Below are 18,087 nucleotides of genomic sequence, written 5' to 3' on the forward strand. Positions count from 1 at the left end.
CTCCAAGAAACTTTGCATTCGCTTGCAAAATGTTTGTGTTCCCCTGAGAAACTTTGTGTTCACTCACAAAATGTTTGCGGTTTCCCGAAAAAATTTGCGTTTACTCGCAAAATGTTTGCGTTCCCTCAACAAACTCTGCATTTGCTCGCAAAACATACGTGTTCTCCAGAGAAACTTTCTGTTGGCTCGCAAAATGTTTGCATTCCCCTGAGAAACTCTGCATTCGCCCACAAAATGTTTGCATTCCCTTGAGAAACTCTGCATTCGCTCGCAAAAAACTCAAAAGGTTTCAAAGTTTCTCAGAGGAACGCAAAGGTTTTGAGAGTGAATGCAAAGTTTCTCAGGAAAATGCAAAAGCATTGAAATATTAGCAGATATTAAGCAGACAGTTTACTAATACTCTAATGAGAGTTGGTTTGGAATGTAGTTGCAAAGTTACTTATAGAATGTGTACAGTGGACTATCACAATAAATTGTTAGCAGTTCAAATATTCGGTTCAAACCAGTACTACTCTCCACTGGAAATAAATGACTTCTGATCTTTTGTTTAGTTTTAGGCTTAAGGATTTTTTTCCTGCTTGTCCTGCTTGCCAGTATTTCAGATTTGTGCCTATTGCTCACAGAAGTCGACACAAAATCTGACAGTAACTGTTGCATATAGTGGATATGTTACACAACTGCTGCTTTGATGGCTGTAAAAGCAGTGCTTTAAAGGGGACGGGGCAGCAACATTTCTAAATGTATCCCCTTTAAAGCACTGCAAGTAAAAATACTAAAGCTAAAACAAAAATTAGAGAGAGAAAAAAAAAAAAAAAAAAATCAGACCTATCCGATTCTATTAGCGTCTAAAAGAGCCAGTGCTTTTGGCAGCAATGCCAGCTGAGACTTAAAGCAACATGATACTAGCAGCAACTTTGCCGGTGGCCAAGCATAATCATGATCTGACAATTAAGAACAACTGCATTTCATTCCACAAGCTAACTCAGCTTGACATGAGGGATTGCCTAGCCCCTGTGGGCCAGTGTTGTTGAAAGATTAGACAGAATGCATAAAACTTTAATTAAACTACCTCTTCCTTTTCCTCATCCTTCCCCTTTTCCTCTTTTTCCTTCTCTTTGAAGGCACTGAATGCAAACTGTTCCAATAAACTCTCTCATTTTGCCATAATGCACGATTCTTGGCATGAAAAAATCGTGCAAAAGCAGGAGGTTATTTCATATGCAATGTTGTTTGTGCCGTGCCAAAAAAACAGCAGGAGAGGATGTGACCTTTTCATAAAGAAGCTTATTCCTTCAGACAAATACTTTTGAGTGCTAGTGTTCTGGACAAGTTCTTGCAAAGGATGATGCCTTGTGTGACTCGATCTATCACAGTGGGCTCTTACTCGACGTGGGTCCCCCTTTTCCTTCGGGGCCCTCAGAGGAAACCCAGCATCACGTCAAGCTGATCAATTACTTCCGACTCACAGTTCATCACCACCTCTCCAAGCCTCGTTGTTTCCTTCAGGGAGGCCACACGAAATCACATTTTAATGAGCTTTCACGACAGGATCTGTCACACAATAAAAACATTTCCATTCAAACAGTCTCATAACATTATCATTCCATTAGGCAAGAAAGATCAGAGAGGACAGACCAAGAGACTTATTTTCGTATTTCGGTTTCGGAACACGAATCCTGTGCAAATAGCATAAGGGCAATGATGGTAGATGTGATTAAATTAAAGGATGTTGCTGGATTTGTGGACGGTGTTTGTACAACTTGAGTGTGCTGGACTGTAAAACCACACCATTGGGCACTTTTGGAGCTTACACCTCTTTGCAATTAAATCTGCTTTCTTGTACCTGAGTGAGCAGACAACTGAAGTATCCATTACTGGCAGAATAAGCGCTGATATACGGTTCATAACTAGCTGCAGGAAAAGGAAGCAATTATTTGAAGTAGTCTCAAAAAATCCAAAACCGATTTAACAGTTTGCACACCGGAGAAGTTTTTGACAATTTCGTCATGTTGCAACAGCACATAGTTCATGCCAAGAAAGCAACTAACGGACATCTGCTTTGGTTTTATAGATGTCATTTCACGAGAAACCACATTTCCTTTGATCTTTTGAGATGAGATTTTGACATTGGAGGAAAACTTTCTGTAACCATCAGAACGTAAAACTTTCCATCCAAAAAGATCAACCATTTCTGAACTTCTGCATCTGTCTAAAATTTGACAGATGATTGCAATATATGACTGTCCACTTTAAACATCACAAATTGGCCCACCTGAGTAAATAACGAGAAAACTTTCAATCCTAAACACCAGAGGAACTAATGATAATGGTTATTTTTATGTGAAAGACATGCCAATTTATTTAAAAATGAAGTCCCAAATCATTTCAGTCCCATCTATACAGACACAATGTGAAATGGTCTTTGCAAAAAAGAGTTGTTGTTAAATAATGCCCCTTTTGGGGTTCAAAGATGTAATATAAGTCTCTGGTGTCCCCAGGGTGTGTCTCTGAAGTTTCAGCTCAAAATACCCCACAGATCATTTATTATAGCTTGTCAAATTTGTCCCTATTTGGGTGTGAGCAAAAACATGCCATTTTTGTGTGTCCCTTTAAATGCAAATGAGCTGCTGCTCCTGGTCTTTAACAGCTTGCGCTTCGGTTGCTCAACAACAACAAAAATGGAGAATCTCACTCAACCTAAAGGCCCGTACACACCGGGACGAATATCGCACGCGTTTATCGTCAGCGTTTTTCGAGACGTTTTTTGTGTTCACACCCAAGCGATTTTCACCGGCGATGTGCCGAGTGAAAGTGCAAATTCACTCCCTGACAGTATGTGGCGCTTGTGCTTAACGGTAGTGCAAATAAACATATGATATTAATAAAGTTAAAGAAGATTAAGAAAATACATATATAAAATGGCATACATACATACATAAATATATAGTGCAAGTGAACGGTAGTGTAAATAAACATTTATGAAACAGACATTCTCAACTATATTTCTTGAATGTAAAAGGGGGAAAAAAAATTAATTTAAATGGTATACTGATACACGACCTAGGAAGCTAGGGAGCTGTTTGAGACGCAGGGATAGTTTGTAGGGGTCTTCCTCGTCTACTTACTTTCTCTTCGTCTTCTTGTGTGCTCGGCAAGACCGTTTTGTGCTTGAGCGCCACCAAGTCGTGTTTTACTGTAACTTCAGCAGCTCCAGGCACGTGAACAAAAGCGCCAATCTCATTGGTCGGCCAGTTTTTAACGCGGCGCGTCAAACCAAAAAAACGAACCCGAGGCGTTTTTTTAAAAATTACGCTTTTACGCCTCGCGTTTTTCGCGTCGGTGTGCACACTCACATTGGCGCCTGTTGTTTAGTCACGAGGCGTTAAACGTCGGCGAAAATCGTGCGCGATATTCGTCCCGGTGTGAACAGGCCTTAAATGAGGATTGTCAGTAACGGTGTTCGGCTTTACATTGTTCAAACCGGAGTCGACACTGATGGAGAGACTAGTTAGTGGATAAACTTATGTAGTTGCTGTGCTGCTTAATTACTTTTTAAAAAAAAGCCCTAAACTTTCAAAGATAGTGTACTGTAAGTGTACTTCAAAAACAAACAAACAAATAAATAAATGAGACAGCTTTTCAGCACTAAAAATTCAGCTGAGAGTGGTACATGTGGATTGTTTCAAAAAGTCCCCACAAAACACTGCTTTGAATGTTTGAAGGTCAGTCAGCAGGCACTTTGACAACAACATCAACAGAAATCTAGCTTTTGACAGTCTCCCCAGACAGTACGAGTCATATTGCATGTGCTTGTGTTCAGAAATCAGCGGGTATGCACATTACAGTATACTCTGTCAATTCTCATTCTATGTAGGCGTGTTAAAATGTTTTGTATTTAAAAAGGAACAGGGAGACAGAGATCTGAAATCTGAGTATATCGTGGAATTTCAAAGGCTAGAAATAAAGAAAGTTTTACTTTAGAAGTAAGGAAATAACCAAGTGAAATTTCCTTCCGTTATATTGATCGCAGGTGTTCGTAGACTCCCTGAACTCAGACGTGGGGTACGATTTTTCTAAAACTCCTGTGTTCTGATTCAGGCAGCATCACCCCATAGAGACATCTATATCTGCCCACACAAATGCCTCGTAGCTCAGAATCTCAATGTATCTAATTAAACATCTTATCACTTTTCACTGCAGGGGTCGATATGGGCAAACTACAATACTATCACCATTTGACTACTGAATAGCACAAAACAAAGCAAAGCAAAAGCATCTACCAGCAGGACCATAATATCCAAACCCGACCTCTTAAATTATCTGAAATTAGTACTACATCTATTAAAACACTGTTCAATTCTGTCTGCCACACTTTTGTCTTAATTTCAAGAACCAAATATCAACCTGACTCGTTAGTAATGCAGAGGCTGACGTCAAACTTCCTACAGACAGCCATTTTCACCTACCTCACTGCTTGTTGGAGACTAATTGTCTGAAAAAACGTAAGACAAGGTGGAAAAACAACATAAAACACATGGCTGCTACCTCCTGAAGACTACATTACTGCCAGAGTGTTAAAAACCCAGCATGCCAAGCCTAAAATGCCTTTGATATTCACTGGGTATCAGAGTAACACACAAACATATGAGAGAACATTATGCATCATTACATAAACGAGTAATTGAGGAAGCAGAGCAAGTGGCCAATCAGCTCCATATTGTCTCCTGCTCACATACATCACGGCTAGTCTTTATCAAGACAGTCTGGCTTCTCCAATGTTTCCACTGCAGGTCTTATTATTTCTGCTGCAGCAATGACAGAGTGGTCTGTCCATCTATACAATCTCAACTCTATTAATTGAGTGTCAAATCCAAAAGGGAAAATGGCACTGGTTTCTTTTTCAAATTACATCTCCTTCATTGCAGGCTTTTATGGCAGTCCAGCTTTCTACGATCAAAAACTGAAACACACGGACAGGGTCCAAAAACAACAAGGCCAAAAAGGAGTAAAAACTTTGCAAGCAAATTAAAACGGAGCTCATTGCCTTTACTTTATTAGAAAATGCAGCAATGCATGACTATGCTTGTAATATCCCCAATTCTCCAATTTTGTCCCCACATATCAATGTAAAATTAAAATTAAAATTAGAATTAAAATATTTTAATTTTAATTTGTATTTTTAAAATTAAAAATTAAAATTAAAATGTTAATCTGTATTTTTTAAATTAAAATTAATAAAAATAAAAATAAACTATTTTAATTTTAATTGTTATTTTTATTTTTTAAATAAAAAAATCAAATAAAAATTTCCATTATTTTATTTTTAATTTAATTTTTACTTTTAAAATTCAATTAAAAATTTATTTTAATTTTAAAAATAAAATTAAAAAAATATATTTTTTTTAAAAATAAATTAAAAATATTTTTTAATAAAAAAATAAAAATAAAAAACTCAATATCTGGTCTGAAAATATAAAACAAATTTTCAACAAATTTAACAGAAGGAAATCACATTGGCAGGCTTTCTTGCAATTGCATGGATATCAATGCAGAGCAGGCTGACTGCAGGCTGATCTGATAGCAAAAACTTGTTGTGCCAACTTAAACAGAGCAGCATTGCAGAGTCACAAAAAGGCTGGGAGGGAAAAAAAGTGTGCAAATATGTATGAGAGAGAGCTAAAGACTGGTGAACAATTGCTAGTATCCTTTACAAGAGCTACTCTGACTGCACCATTCCTGTCTCTGAGGCCACATCCTTATAAGATAAAGACATTCCATTAGTGCGGGTCGTGACATATCGATCACTGGACAGCAAACAGGTGCATTTGTTACTCGCCATCATACTCACTGATGAATCTTCACAGCTTAAGCACCATATCCTTCAACACAGACTACAGACTGTTTTATGCCAGGCTGAGAACATCTTGAGTAATAAAAGCGATGTAATGTCATTAGGAGACAGCATGACTACAAATTGATACTGGTATTTTTAGTACATGCAATAATATACATTTCCAAAGAGCTGAAGTGAAAAAACTTTGCCAGTGGAAAAGAAAAAAATTGAATACTGCGTAAATAGATGTTTGCTATAAATAAAGTTAACTACTACATTGTTGGGGGGCAAAAAGCATCTTTCTTATTGTCAGCCATTCAGATATGTCTTGCTTTTTTAAGAAGCAGTAAGTGATTTCTGAGATACACTGTTGATATTTAAAATCGACAAACACACCCCTCCCTTCATTGCTTCGCCCCCCAAAATAATGAACACGCTATGCAACACTGACAACCATTAACAGCTGTGAGAAGCCAATCAGAGATGCCAAAGAGGTGGGCGTGGGCTCTGTCAAAGAAGCAGGCATGTGACCCATCAAAGAAGTAGGCATCAGAAGACTGCTGTATCAATGAAGTCTGAGGCATCATTATATAGTAAGCCATGTAATAAACAGTGGCCTTACAATGACAGAGGCTGTTAAATTAAATGCAACTCAACCAATCTGAAAAGGTCGACTATAGTATCAATTCAGTTACACAGTATACTGAGCATGAACTTCTTTTCCAAGAAAAAAAAATCTGCAGTCTATGCTGTACAACAATAGAGAAAATGGCATTACTGTATACATTACTACAGTAAGTATTTGCTTTACAATTCTTACAGTATCATATACAGTTAAATTGTCAGAAATGTCATGGCAGATTCATTGATCAAAGCTTGATAACACATTAGATAAATATTACAGGGATTATGGATTTTATTTAAATTTGGTTGGGTAATGTAAGTGTATGTGATGACTGTAGCATTCACTGTGACTGTATGTTCACTGTAACCATCTAGAAACCTAAAGTGACTGCAATAGCAGCATGAAATGGAAAATGTGATAGTATTTTCTTCTCTATTCCTAAATTAGAATGGGACTTGATTTTGTTCATCGAGAATTGATTGGATGGTTGTGATTTGCCATTGCAGTGATCTCATGTGAGTGACAGGTTGCCCCACCTTCCCACAGAGAAGAGAAGAGATGTTGTTGCAAGAGGGATGAAAAGTTATATTGATTTAAGATTACAGGGGACATGAATTTAAAAAAAATAATAATGATGTGCACAGATAATTCATTTAAAACAACTCCAATATTCCATAAAAAAAATAAAAATGGTCAATTTTGACTTTAAAATGAATGGCTACAAATGTAATCAGAACTTCAGGATCTGGATCTCTAACCAATCCTGTCAGCGGTTCTCCACCCACCTTATACAGTTGTAGTGTTTGAATGTGCTGGCGGCCTTCTGGCATTCTAAACACAGCTGGATGGCGCCTGGATAGTCCTCCTCCTGTAAAATTCATTGCTCCGTTTTACCTGAATATCTTTATCTAGACATTTTTTTACAGGGCCAAAATAGAACAACTGAGCTAACAGTTTAATGAATGATGTTAGATTTCTATCATTACCCTCACAATGACAGAATTTTACATGTGAAATTTACATTTAGAGGACATAAACAGACTAAACACTTCAATTAGAGAGTGTAAGAGACAAGCTTGTACCAAAGCATTTAATAGCTTCTCAGTTGTTTGTGAGTTCTCTGTCAAATATGAGGTGTATTTGTGCATTGCACATTTGGACAGATTTTTGTGCCAACTTACCTCCAGCATTTCACTCAGTCGAACATCAGTTCTTTGCTGTAGGAAAAGTAAAAAGACGGTCAGATTGTCTGTGAATCTGGGCAGCTGGAAATGAACATGCACAATACAGAAACTCTCTGTTTAGCCATTAACAATGTTGATGAAGTGATTACCAGAGTCTTTATGGTCCTCAAAGACTTCAGCAATCCTGTCAACAGCTGCCGGCGTCTCTGATTGGCCAACAGCCCAAGACTTGCTTCGGTGAAGCCTTCTTTAGCAGAACGAAGCTGCCTGGAAGCAGAATTACAGCATTTGCGTCTATTCTACAGCTCATCAAAACTTAAAGCAATAGTTGGCCTAAAAAGTTGGCCTACTGTAGTTTTAAACCTGTTTTGACTTTTTTTTCATTCTTTCAAGGAATACAAAAATAAAACATTCTCCATGTTCTTTTTTTAAACAACTACAATCTGTGAGGACTAAAATGGATAGTTCACCTAAAAATGGAACTTATCCCATGATTTACCTTCAAGCCATCCTAAGTTTATAAAGTTATTAAAAACTTTATAAACTTAGCTTCCGGCAAATTTACGCCAAATGAGTAACCTCTGACGTGACGTAGGTAGAAGTAGCGTAAGCTTAGATGCCTCTCGCGGTTCAAACAAACAGGGTTGTGCAACAAACTCAAGCTTCTCTTCTCTTATATCGAAATCCTCTGATATTTCTCTTTAAAAATTCAAATTTTAGATGAGTTTTAATTTGTGACCGGTGTTTTGTTTTGCTCTCTCCTCTGCACTTCCATGTTTGTTAATACATCACGCGTCAGGTCAGGGGTTACTCTTGCGCTGTAAATCTATGTGTAGGGTCATCTGCCGAAAGCTTGACAAAGTTTTAAATTTGGATATTTTTCATACAAAAATCCATCGCTTCGCTTCAGAAGGCCTTTGTTAACCCCCTTGAGCCGTATGGGTTACTTTTATGATGAATAGATGCACTTTTTTGGGGTTCAAATTACAACGCCCCATTCTCTACCAATATCAAACTTAGAAGAGCCAGGATATATAGTGTTCAACTGAAAGAAGACAGTCATATACTCCTGGCTTAAGAGTGAGTAAATCATGTGATAATTTTCATGTTTGGATGAACTTGTGAATCTTTTGAAGCATCAAAAGGACAAATGAAGTACATATAAAGTAGTCCATACAACTTGTGTGCTGTATTCTAGGTCTTCTGAAGTCATATGATAGCTTTTTGAGCGGAAAGAGAGAAATGCAAGTTGTTATTCACAAAAAAACTTGACATCTTCTCTAGCTCTAATGGAATCTACGCACATCTACATTTTCTACTAAAATCTCAGTGCTACAGTATACTCCCATAGCAAACTCTTCCTTTCATTTTTCTAATAATTAGAGCTAATTATATCATAATATAGTAGTGGTTAAACGGATCGTTGTTGATCTGTGATCCGTACGGACCAAGCCCCACGGTCCGGCACATATGTGATTCGCAGATCAATTGCAAGTTTCACTGCAACAGAGTGAAAGATTATAATTTGCACGTTTTGTATTGCTAGTTTACACATTAAATAGATATAAAACCATTCCAGCTCTAGAAGAGGCAAATGAGGATTTAAATCAGTATCGCACTCCACGCTGTTATCGGTGCGCATAGACGCACATACATACAAAGATTAATCTATATTAAATTTATACAGTGAACAGTGTCATTTTTTTTGTACACAAAAATTAATACTACAGTTAGACCTTAAACTTTATTAGTAACTTTATGTTGTATTTATCCATTCTTGTAATTAGTGTACAGTATTTGTTCTTTTTACAGTCTGTTCACTTGCCTTTAATAATGTATTAGTTAGGCTAATAGTTTCTGCAGTGGTATCGGAGTAGTTAAAGTGGGTTAAGTAATAAATGCAAATTTACCCGCCACTCTCCCAATTTTTTTGTGCTGATCCGAAAAATGATCCGATCCATGACTTAAAGGTGCTAAAGAGGATGTCTTGTTGTATACATTTTTGCAATATTACTTGAAACTGTCTTTACTAACTGATAAAAGACTATTTATTAGGTGCACTGAAAGGAATAATATTAATATACATCATCTGTGCACGAGGTAGGGCCTTAAAAACATCAGCCAATCGTTTACGCGATTGGCCCTCTGGCTTGTCAATCAATGCCATTACGTTCCTTGTGAGAGACGTGCACGGCTGCGCGCTCCAGTAACTTTCCACAGTCCACAGGCGCCGTATGCAATGTTTTTGTCCGGAGACAGGAGTAACAACTGCAGATTATGAGTTACCTGCGGTGAGTCCGACATAATGAATCCACTAACACGACACAGCGAATTCCGGTGGTAAACACTCGTGTTCCAATACTCGTGCACGAGTTTTGGGAGGCGTTCCCACGAAAGCAGGGGTGTTGTTCTTACGCATGCGCTCATTTCAAAAACTCAGTAACAGTCTTTGGTTTCTCAGTCAACGAAAAGATCCTCTTTAGCACCTTTAATTACCGTGATATGATCCGAACCGTGAGTTTTGTGATCCGTTGAACCACTAGTATATTACAAATATTATCAACTACAGTAAAAATAACATTTTAGTATATATATTAAAAGATAAGATTTTAGTAATGAGTTCCAGAAGCTTTAAAAACCTTTGGATCGTATCAATATTGCTTTGTCCTGTTGTGGGATTCTTCCTCAAGATTTAATTTTATGCTTATTTTTCCTCAGGTCCATACACTGAACTGCACCACAAGTTGCAATAATCACTAAGGCTAAATGGCAAAACGATCGTACATTGAGTCCGTTGGCACATTTTTGAGAGTTCATGAGGGAAGTGAAGAAGTTCATGAAGAAATTCTTTCACCAAATCAGTCTGAAAGATTTGTTCTGGCTGATCCACTTCTCAAGATCAACTCCCTGATAAAACAGCTCACTGGAGTGAATAATGTTGTAAATGTCTTGCATGTCTGTTTCTCACATAAAGCTATCGTGTGACTTCAGAAGCATTGGAATATAGTGCATGGGTCGTATGGAAGATTTATAGACCTTAAACTTTAATCCCCATTCAAGTTAATTTTTCTCTTATTTTAGTTCCACTAAAGAAAGAAAGTCAAGTTGGAACAACACATGGGTGAGAAATGATAACAACTTTAATTTATTAGGTGTACAATTCCAACATTTTATAGCAATAAAAGCTCTCTGACCTTCGTGCATTAGTGCAGATGACTGCAGCCAGCTGCAGGTTGGTCTGCAGAGACGTCACTCTCTCAAGCTCCTACAACAACAAATGATTTTCAAGTTTTTTTTCACGTTTTTTTTTAAATCCAAAACATTAGGTAACCATTACTTTGGAATCCTTTGAAGTAGACAAGACAATTGAGACAATGGCTATGACCTTCCTTTGAAATCGCTGGATATTCCCTCTCATTGATAACTGTGATTCTAACCTCTGTGCTTAATGGGTTCAGGCCAAAGACACCCTCTTCTATCAGGCATGTTTTTCAGGCCCATTATGAACAATAAAGTGAGAGAGATGAGAATGGCGACAAGCTTTCATTATGGGAATGAGAAAAGCAGCACAATGAGAAAGAATGTGCTCCTTTAGCCTAAAACGACACGTCCACAAACTAATAGACAGTTGAAGTTCATGGCTTTTTGCAAGGTCCCCCCCTTCATACATTCTGGGTTTTGAAGAGCGCAGCTGTCACAGCCTGAGGTGAGCTCACGCCGAGTGACCCAGTCTTTCTATGCACATTAGATATGGCCAACAGAGCCAGCCTTCAGCACCAAAATATCATCCCACTGTCACGTTAAAGATAATTATTTGACCAAAGAATACGAGGTGGAAAATATCAATTCCACAGAGAGGGCAGCAGAAACAGAGGCTCCTTATTCAAAGTATCACAAGGAGAACCGTTCATTCTTCAGAAGGCTATCAGTAGCAAATACCCTGAAGAATGCTGGAAGGTTTCTGAGAGATGAACAGGCTATATTGAGCTTCAAGTTGAGTGCCTCGAGAACATCGTGCATACTCCAAAGTACCGCCGAATAAATGACAGTATAAACAGGAATTAAACAAAAGTGTAGTGTTTAATTTGTTCTTGCATTTGGTCTACTGATAAACACATGGAAGGCGTGAGGTTAACAGAGTGTCTGTGCTGAGGAAACACAGGCTGGTCGTTTAACCAGACATCTGCAGAATAAATCTGTGCGATTTATTCGGCGGAATCTCTGTCTCTGTGAGACAGAGAGCTTTTGAAGTGCCCTTGGAGTTGCCCTCGCTAGAACAGGAAGCTGAACCCAGCCATAGCCTTGTTGAGTCATAGGGTCCTTAAGGGATCCAGGGGGCTTCGGAGCTCAAACATGAGTGACTCACTGTCTCCACATGCACACTGCAGCTAAACATGGCTGTCACTCCTCTTCTGAGTGATAAATCCTGCTGAGTTTGATAAATCCCAAAGATTTTGGCCATTTAATGCACTCCCTAATGTTATTAAATATAACCAAGACCTACAACTGTCAAATACAACTAACATCATACAGCTTAAACGGTTGGCATAAACCTTGCTTACTGGCAGCCGCAGAACCAAAATGTTGCCTGCAATTTCGGAATTTTGTTTTCTCCGAATTTCAGCAATTTCAACTGAATTTATCTTGTATATACAGATTTTAGGTTTTGACGTGTCACGTTAAAAACAGTTATACTTCTAAAAACTTCTCGAGGCTCCAACATTAGTTGCATTTTCACCATCAGGCCAAACCGCTCTTGTTGCTTAACCATTCCATTCCATGCCAATCCAGCCCAGCCGGTACGAATCTGGTTTCATTTTCCACTATGGTATTGAAAACAGGGTCCTTTGGAATGTAATACAAATGCGTCAGTCATTACCTTGGTAATGCAAGAGTTTACAGACATAGATGTAAAGAGAATGGCTGAGGGATAAAAACTTATTCACCTATCACAATTTTTTTGTTTGTTTTTACGATTTAATATATATATTTTTTCATTCCAGAATCAATATAAATTCATATTAAATTGCTTTACTTCAGTCGACGAGGAAGGGCGATGTGTGTTATGTGTGTATGTGTGTATTGGTGAGTATTACCAAAGACTATAGAATAACACAAGACGTGTCACTCGTATAGTTTTGAATGGGAGAAAGTGTAATGCGCAATATGGCGGAATAAGTCCCGCCTTCTAAATAAGAGCCAATTGCCGACTGGTAAAGTCATCGCGTCACTTCAGCGGCCGTTAGAATTGCCAGTTTCTATAGAAACAGTCACCTCCGAAGAGACGCGCATTTAGGTCTGCGCATGCGCATTAGCTTGATCCAGCCTGAAAAATACAGTTTTTTGTCATGATTCAAGCGTTTAGAAACTAAATTTATGAGCCGGTTGTTGTTAGATTTCATTGGTGATTTCAAATATGAAATTTAATCGTAAGGTTGGCGAACAGTTTTGGAGAATTTGATGTTTCCCCATTCAAAGAGATGCATGATGCCTAGGATGCCCGAGAGGCGTTTCAAAGATGGCCGCCGAGTGAAATGACTTGTCTTAAAGGGACTTTGGTATTACATGACGTCATATCTCTTACTAGTGGACACGAGAAAGTGAAAAATGGCAGATGGAGAGACATATACGGATATACGACCTGCACCATCACATATAAGTGTATCATTCAACTTTTCCCCATGGTCTAGAGTTAAAAAAGCAAACAAAACAAACAAAAAAAAACAAAATTGCAAGACATAGCAATATCGAATCGCAATACTTGAAGAATCGCAATTCTTAAAAAAAAAAAAAAAAAAACAAACAACAAAAAAAAAAACAATATGACGAAACATCTTTCAAAATAAACTTATTTTTTAGTTTTAGTTTGAAAATATAGCAATATAACTATAATGATAACGACGCACATGAAGCAATTTTGTTGGAATCACTTACAGAACTTTTTTTTTCCCAGCTGATGAGCCAATCCGAATCAAACATTTAAAGCGACAGACAATGTGACTGCAGAACATAGTTATAAGAAACATCTATCATAATAGTTATCTTTATAGTTACCATTCTTGGTGTGAATTAGCCTTTTGTTTATCCATTACATCCCCATTATCATCCACGTAAAAGTTTTTGAACACAAAAATGTGTCCTATGTTAACACCCCCTAAGAAACGCATCTAATTAGGGTGTCTTAACCAGAATAAGTATTGTTATCTTACAAACATGGTAACATCAAACTTAATTGAAATCAACTGTAAATAAAGTTACGTCCTAGGTTTCATTTCAGTCAGGATGCCATCTAAGAAGTAACATACACTGCCTATGTATGCTTTTTAGGTTTTAGAAAAGAGCCCAAGTGATGTGATACACCACTCTTTGACTATTTGTGTGATAGGCACAACAAAATGTATCACAAGATATCTAAAAGCACGGACGGCCTATAATACAGCTCAAAAGCATGGCTGAAATCCCATCTTATCTCTGAAAGGCCTGGGACAAATGCAGGCTGCTGAGGTGTAAAATGGCTTGTGGCAAAGCACCAGCAGACTTAAAAGCTCTTCAAATGTAGGGACACAAATAATCATACTTCCCTCTACATCTATCTGGCAAACACTCCCTGTCAGTTTAAGACATCAAGGGTTTAGCGCTTTCTATTCATGTGTGCTTAGATGGCCCATTGACTCCCAGTCTTTGACTATGTACCGTATGAGTGGGTCTTCCTGAAGAGTTCTCTTGTTAAGGTTACGAGACTAGTCTATACTTAGAACTTCAAAACATCAACTTTAGTTATAATTAGGTAAAAGGAATGTTTTTTTTTTTTTATTCAACGTGCATTTTCAATGTTGCATAAAAGCATCTGAGAAGGCATGAAATATATTATTGTCCACCTCAATGACTAACACAAGAAGAATATGTATTGCTTTTTGTGTTGCTGTACTATGACTCAAGGGCAATTTGCTGTGACATGACTCTAGCAGTAATCTTTAAATGTTTCACTGTCCATTACAGAGGCTGAGATTGAGGTCAGAAGATGAATATCTTGATTCCATTTTGGATAAAGACACTTTCAAGGTGAAGAATGTAATTTCTGAGTGACTAGCATCACCACATGGAACTGTCTACAGTTTGACTGTATATCTCCCATTGTTTGGACAAATTAGGCAACTCGTGGTGCATAGCACCTCTGAACAACTTAACCTGCTGTGCTATTGTCCAATATAACATATACAGTTGAACTGCAAGTGGACAGAATAGAAAATGTATCTGTAGTTTCTTAAGGACAGTTGACATGAATATTAAACAGATTGATGCCGAAATAAGATGCAGAATTTGCAGTATCCCCAAAATAGTCTTTTCTTTTCCAACTTCTTAAAGAAAGTGAAACATCCTTATGATTTAAAACATCAAAAGGATCACATATTCTTAAGGCTTTTGTCCAATCCAATTTTGAAAAACAAAAGACATGGGGAGGGAACTCAATTTGACCCTCTGATGTTATAATTAAACTATTAAAGCAAGAAAAAAAGTGGTTATTGCCTCCGTCAATGAACATGATTCAATCAATCATGCTTCGTCATGAAGAAATACAAACTCACCAAACAATCCCACACAACGAATGTGAGGTGAAGATCCTGGCACAGGATCAAAGCAGAGCATTTCAGGATGTGAATATCTTTAAGAGAAATTTCAAAGTGATCCAAAGTGATCCATTTTCAAAGGGATTCACAGTGATTAAGGATGTAAGAGAAATATGACCACAGGCAAGAGGACACGGAGCCTAATTCCACTTTGATCCCAAATCGCATGGAAATACTCATTTGAGATAGAATCACACAGTATCTTCAGCCTATCTGTCAGAATCATCTGCAAAGCACACTGCACAAATATTTTTAAAAATATATACTTGGAGGGTTCAACGGTTTAACCTGCAAGGTAACTAGGATGCAGTTACAGTCATCATGAAACGAAAGTAAAGGTTACAGTGAGGCAATTACAGTAGGAGTAAATGGGGCAAATATTTGGAATATTTAAAAGCAGTAATAGGAAGTTTAGAATTTTATGAATGCACTCTTTCAAACTTGTGTATTATTTGATATGTAAAACTATTTAAATCACCAATTTCAATTTTGTTTTATATATTATATGGCAACAAAGACTTTACACAAAATTTTTTAAATTAATTTTTTCACTACATAATTTCACTAAAAACATGTTAACATGCATATTGTTTTTACATCGTGCTGTAAAACCGAAGAGTGAAATTAAATAAAGTTCAAAATTAAATTTCATTGTAGTAATCTGAACTAGGGCTGGGCGATATATATTGCATGCGATTGTCACGTGCATTTCGTCAGTAAAACAGGTTCCCCGATGACCATGAAATCGCCATCACCTGCTTTCAAATAGAGCACCATTTAATAGACAGAGCCGTAGATCACTGACAAGCTATGCAATATCACGTTCATTATCGCAGATGAATCGCCTTCGATAATGAGCGTGATATTGCGTAGCTTATCAGTGAACTACGGCTCTGGCTATTAAATTTGAAAGCAGGTGATGGCGATTTAGCGGTAATCAGGGAACCGGCTTTACTGACGAAATGCGCGTGACAAACGCATGCGATATATCGCCCAGCCCTAATCTGAACTTAATATCATTGAGTTGCAGCAGATTTCTAATTCCCAGCATGTTTTGTCAGGCTGTATAAATAAATGTTGAAATTAAGTGTTATTTTGTGTGTTTTTGCACAAGATTAATATAGGGAGACACAAGTTAGTGTTTAATGTTGTGTTATGTTGGGATTTTCAGGAGGTTCAGTTTTGTTAGTTTTGTAGGGTTACAAGAAGAGCCTGTGGTTTGGTTAAAGGAACACTCCACTTTTTTTGAAAATAGGCTCATTTTCCAACTCCCCTAGAGTTAAACAGTTGAGTTTTACCGTTTTCGAATCCATTCAGCCGATCTCCGGTTCTGGCGGTACCACTTTTAGCATAGCTTAGCATAGTTCATTGAATCTGATTAGACCGTTAGCATCGCGCTTAAAAATGACCAAAGAGTTTTGATATTTTTCCTATTTAAATGGATGAATGGATTCGAAAACGGTAAAACTCAACTGTTTAACTCTAGGGGAGTTGGAAAATGAGCCTATTTTCAAAAAAAGTGGAATGTTCCTTTAAGGATGGGCTGCAAAACTCTTAAGACCACATATAGTGTGTGTTGTTTGATTGTATACATGCAAGTATATAAAGATTATAACAGCATGTGTGATTTGCCATCTAACATTCAACCAAGATCTGAATGTGATGTTAAATGTAAATGTAATTAACATTATGATGAGTTGGGTGAGGTTGAGAACTGTGGGAGCTAAGGAATGCCGGTGACATGATTGTTAATGAGAGACACCTGTGCACCACACTGGTCTTGCTCCACTTCCAAGGCTCTCGGCCCCGCCCCACTTGTCACAAATATTTTAAGTTCTACTAACTTAAAAAAAATGAGTTAGTTTACTTAAATGTTTTGTGTATTCTGAACTTATTGCATATTCTATACTTTTGAAACATTGAGTATTTTAACATTTACAAACTGGCTCTATTATATCATAAATTCTGTAACTCTCAAATTGTTCCCTTAACCTTGATGAAACGGGAACAATCCAGCAGACATATGCTAATTTACCCATCCTGCAGACCCAATTTTCCAGGATGTGACAGACTGCTTACCTTAACATAGGAAGGCTGTTTCTCCAAAATGAGGTCTGCCACTCTTTTAGATACCTGTAAGATGAGAACACAAGCTAAAGGTTAACATCTGTTCAACATGTCCAAGCTTCACAAGACTAAATAATCTGTTTGTGCATTTAACGCCTCTTTTTTTAATCATCTGAGGCATTAGCGGGGCTTTAAAGGTAGTAAAAAGGAAAAAACAACATAAAACTTGACACCTTTAATTGAATTGAACTCTATTTTAGGCTTTTTATGTCTTCCACATCTGCAACAATTAGTCTGTAACAATATATTAAATGTTTTCTTGGCACATTCAAACATGCAGTGGGTAATAATGGCTCTGTGGAAGGTCAGGCCGTAAATATAAGGCATACTGTGGCACGCTCCGATCAATATGTGCGTCACATGGTGGGGCTGTCAGGAACGAAAGGGAGGGACGGCTGTGAAGAGTTGGCGTGTCGGTGAGAGCTGAACAGATGGCAGACTCAGCTGAGCAGTGGCGTATGTTAGCAGATCACACTGTGCGAAAAGCTGAGACCGACTGGCAGGAGAGCGCTGTGTGTATGTGTGAGACAACTGAAAGAGACATTTTCAAGAGCACCTCAACTTGCTCTTACATATGCATCAGCTCCTGGCTCTTAAAGGGATTGTTCACCCAAAAGTGACATTTCTGTCATTTACCCTCATGCCGTTCTAAAGCTGCATGATTTTCATTAAAGAAAACATTATTATGGA

General features: G+C 37.7%; 1 protein-coding gene across 3 annotated transcripts in view; it reads right to left on the reverse strand.

Annotated features, from left to right (window-relative positions):
* Positions 1-18,087, reverse strand: part of vps50 (VPS50 EARP/GARPII complex subunit) — a 162,120-nt gene that overhangs the window by 125,610 nt on the left and 18,423 nt on the right. For all 3 annotated transcript variants that reach the window (XM_067412278.1, XM_067412277.1, XM_067412279.1), the window contains exons 5-9: positions 17,350-17,403; positions 10,837-10,907; positions 7,792-7,909; positions 7,640-7,675; positions 7,244-7,326 (exon numbers count right to left, since the gene is read on the reverse strand). In XM_067412278.1, coding sequence (XP_067268379.1) covers positions 7,244-7,326; positions 7,640-7,675; positions 7,792-7,909; positions 10,837-10,907; positions 17,350-17,403 — 362 coding nt within the window. The remainder of the gene's footprint in view (positions 1-7,243; positions 7,327-7,639; positions 7,676-7,791; positions 7,910-10,836; positions 10,908-17,349; positions 17,404-18,087) is intronic.

The sequence above is a fragment of the Chanodichthys erythropterus genome, chromosome 15 (assembly GCF_024489055.1).
Source record: "Chanodichthys erythropterus isolate Z2021 chromosome 15, ASM2448905v1, whole genome shotgun sequence".
Classification (NCBI taxonomy): domain Eukaryota; kingdom Metazoa; phylum Chordata; class Actinopteri; order Cypriniformes; family Xenocyprididae; genus Chanodichthys; species Chanodichthys erythropterus.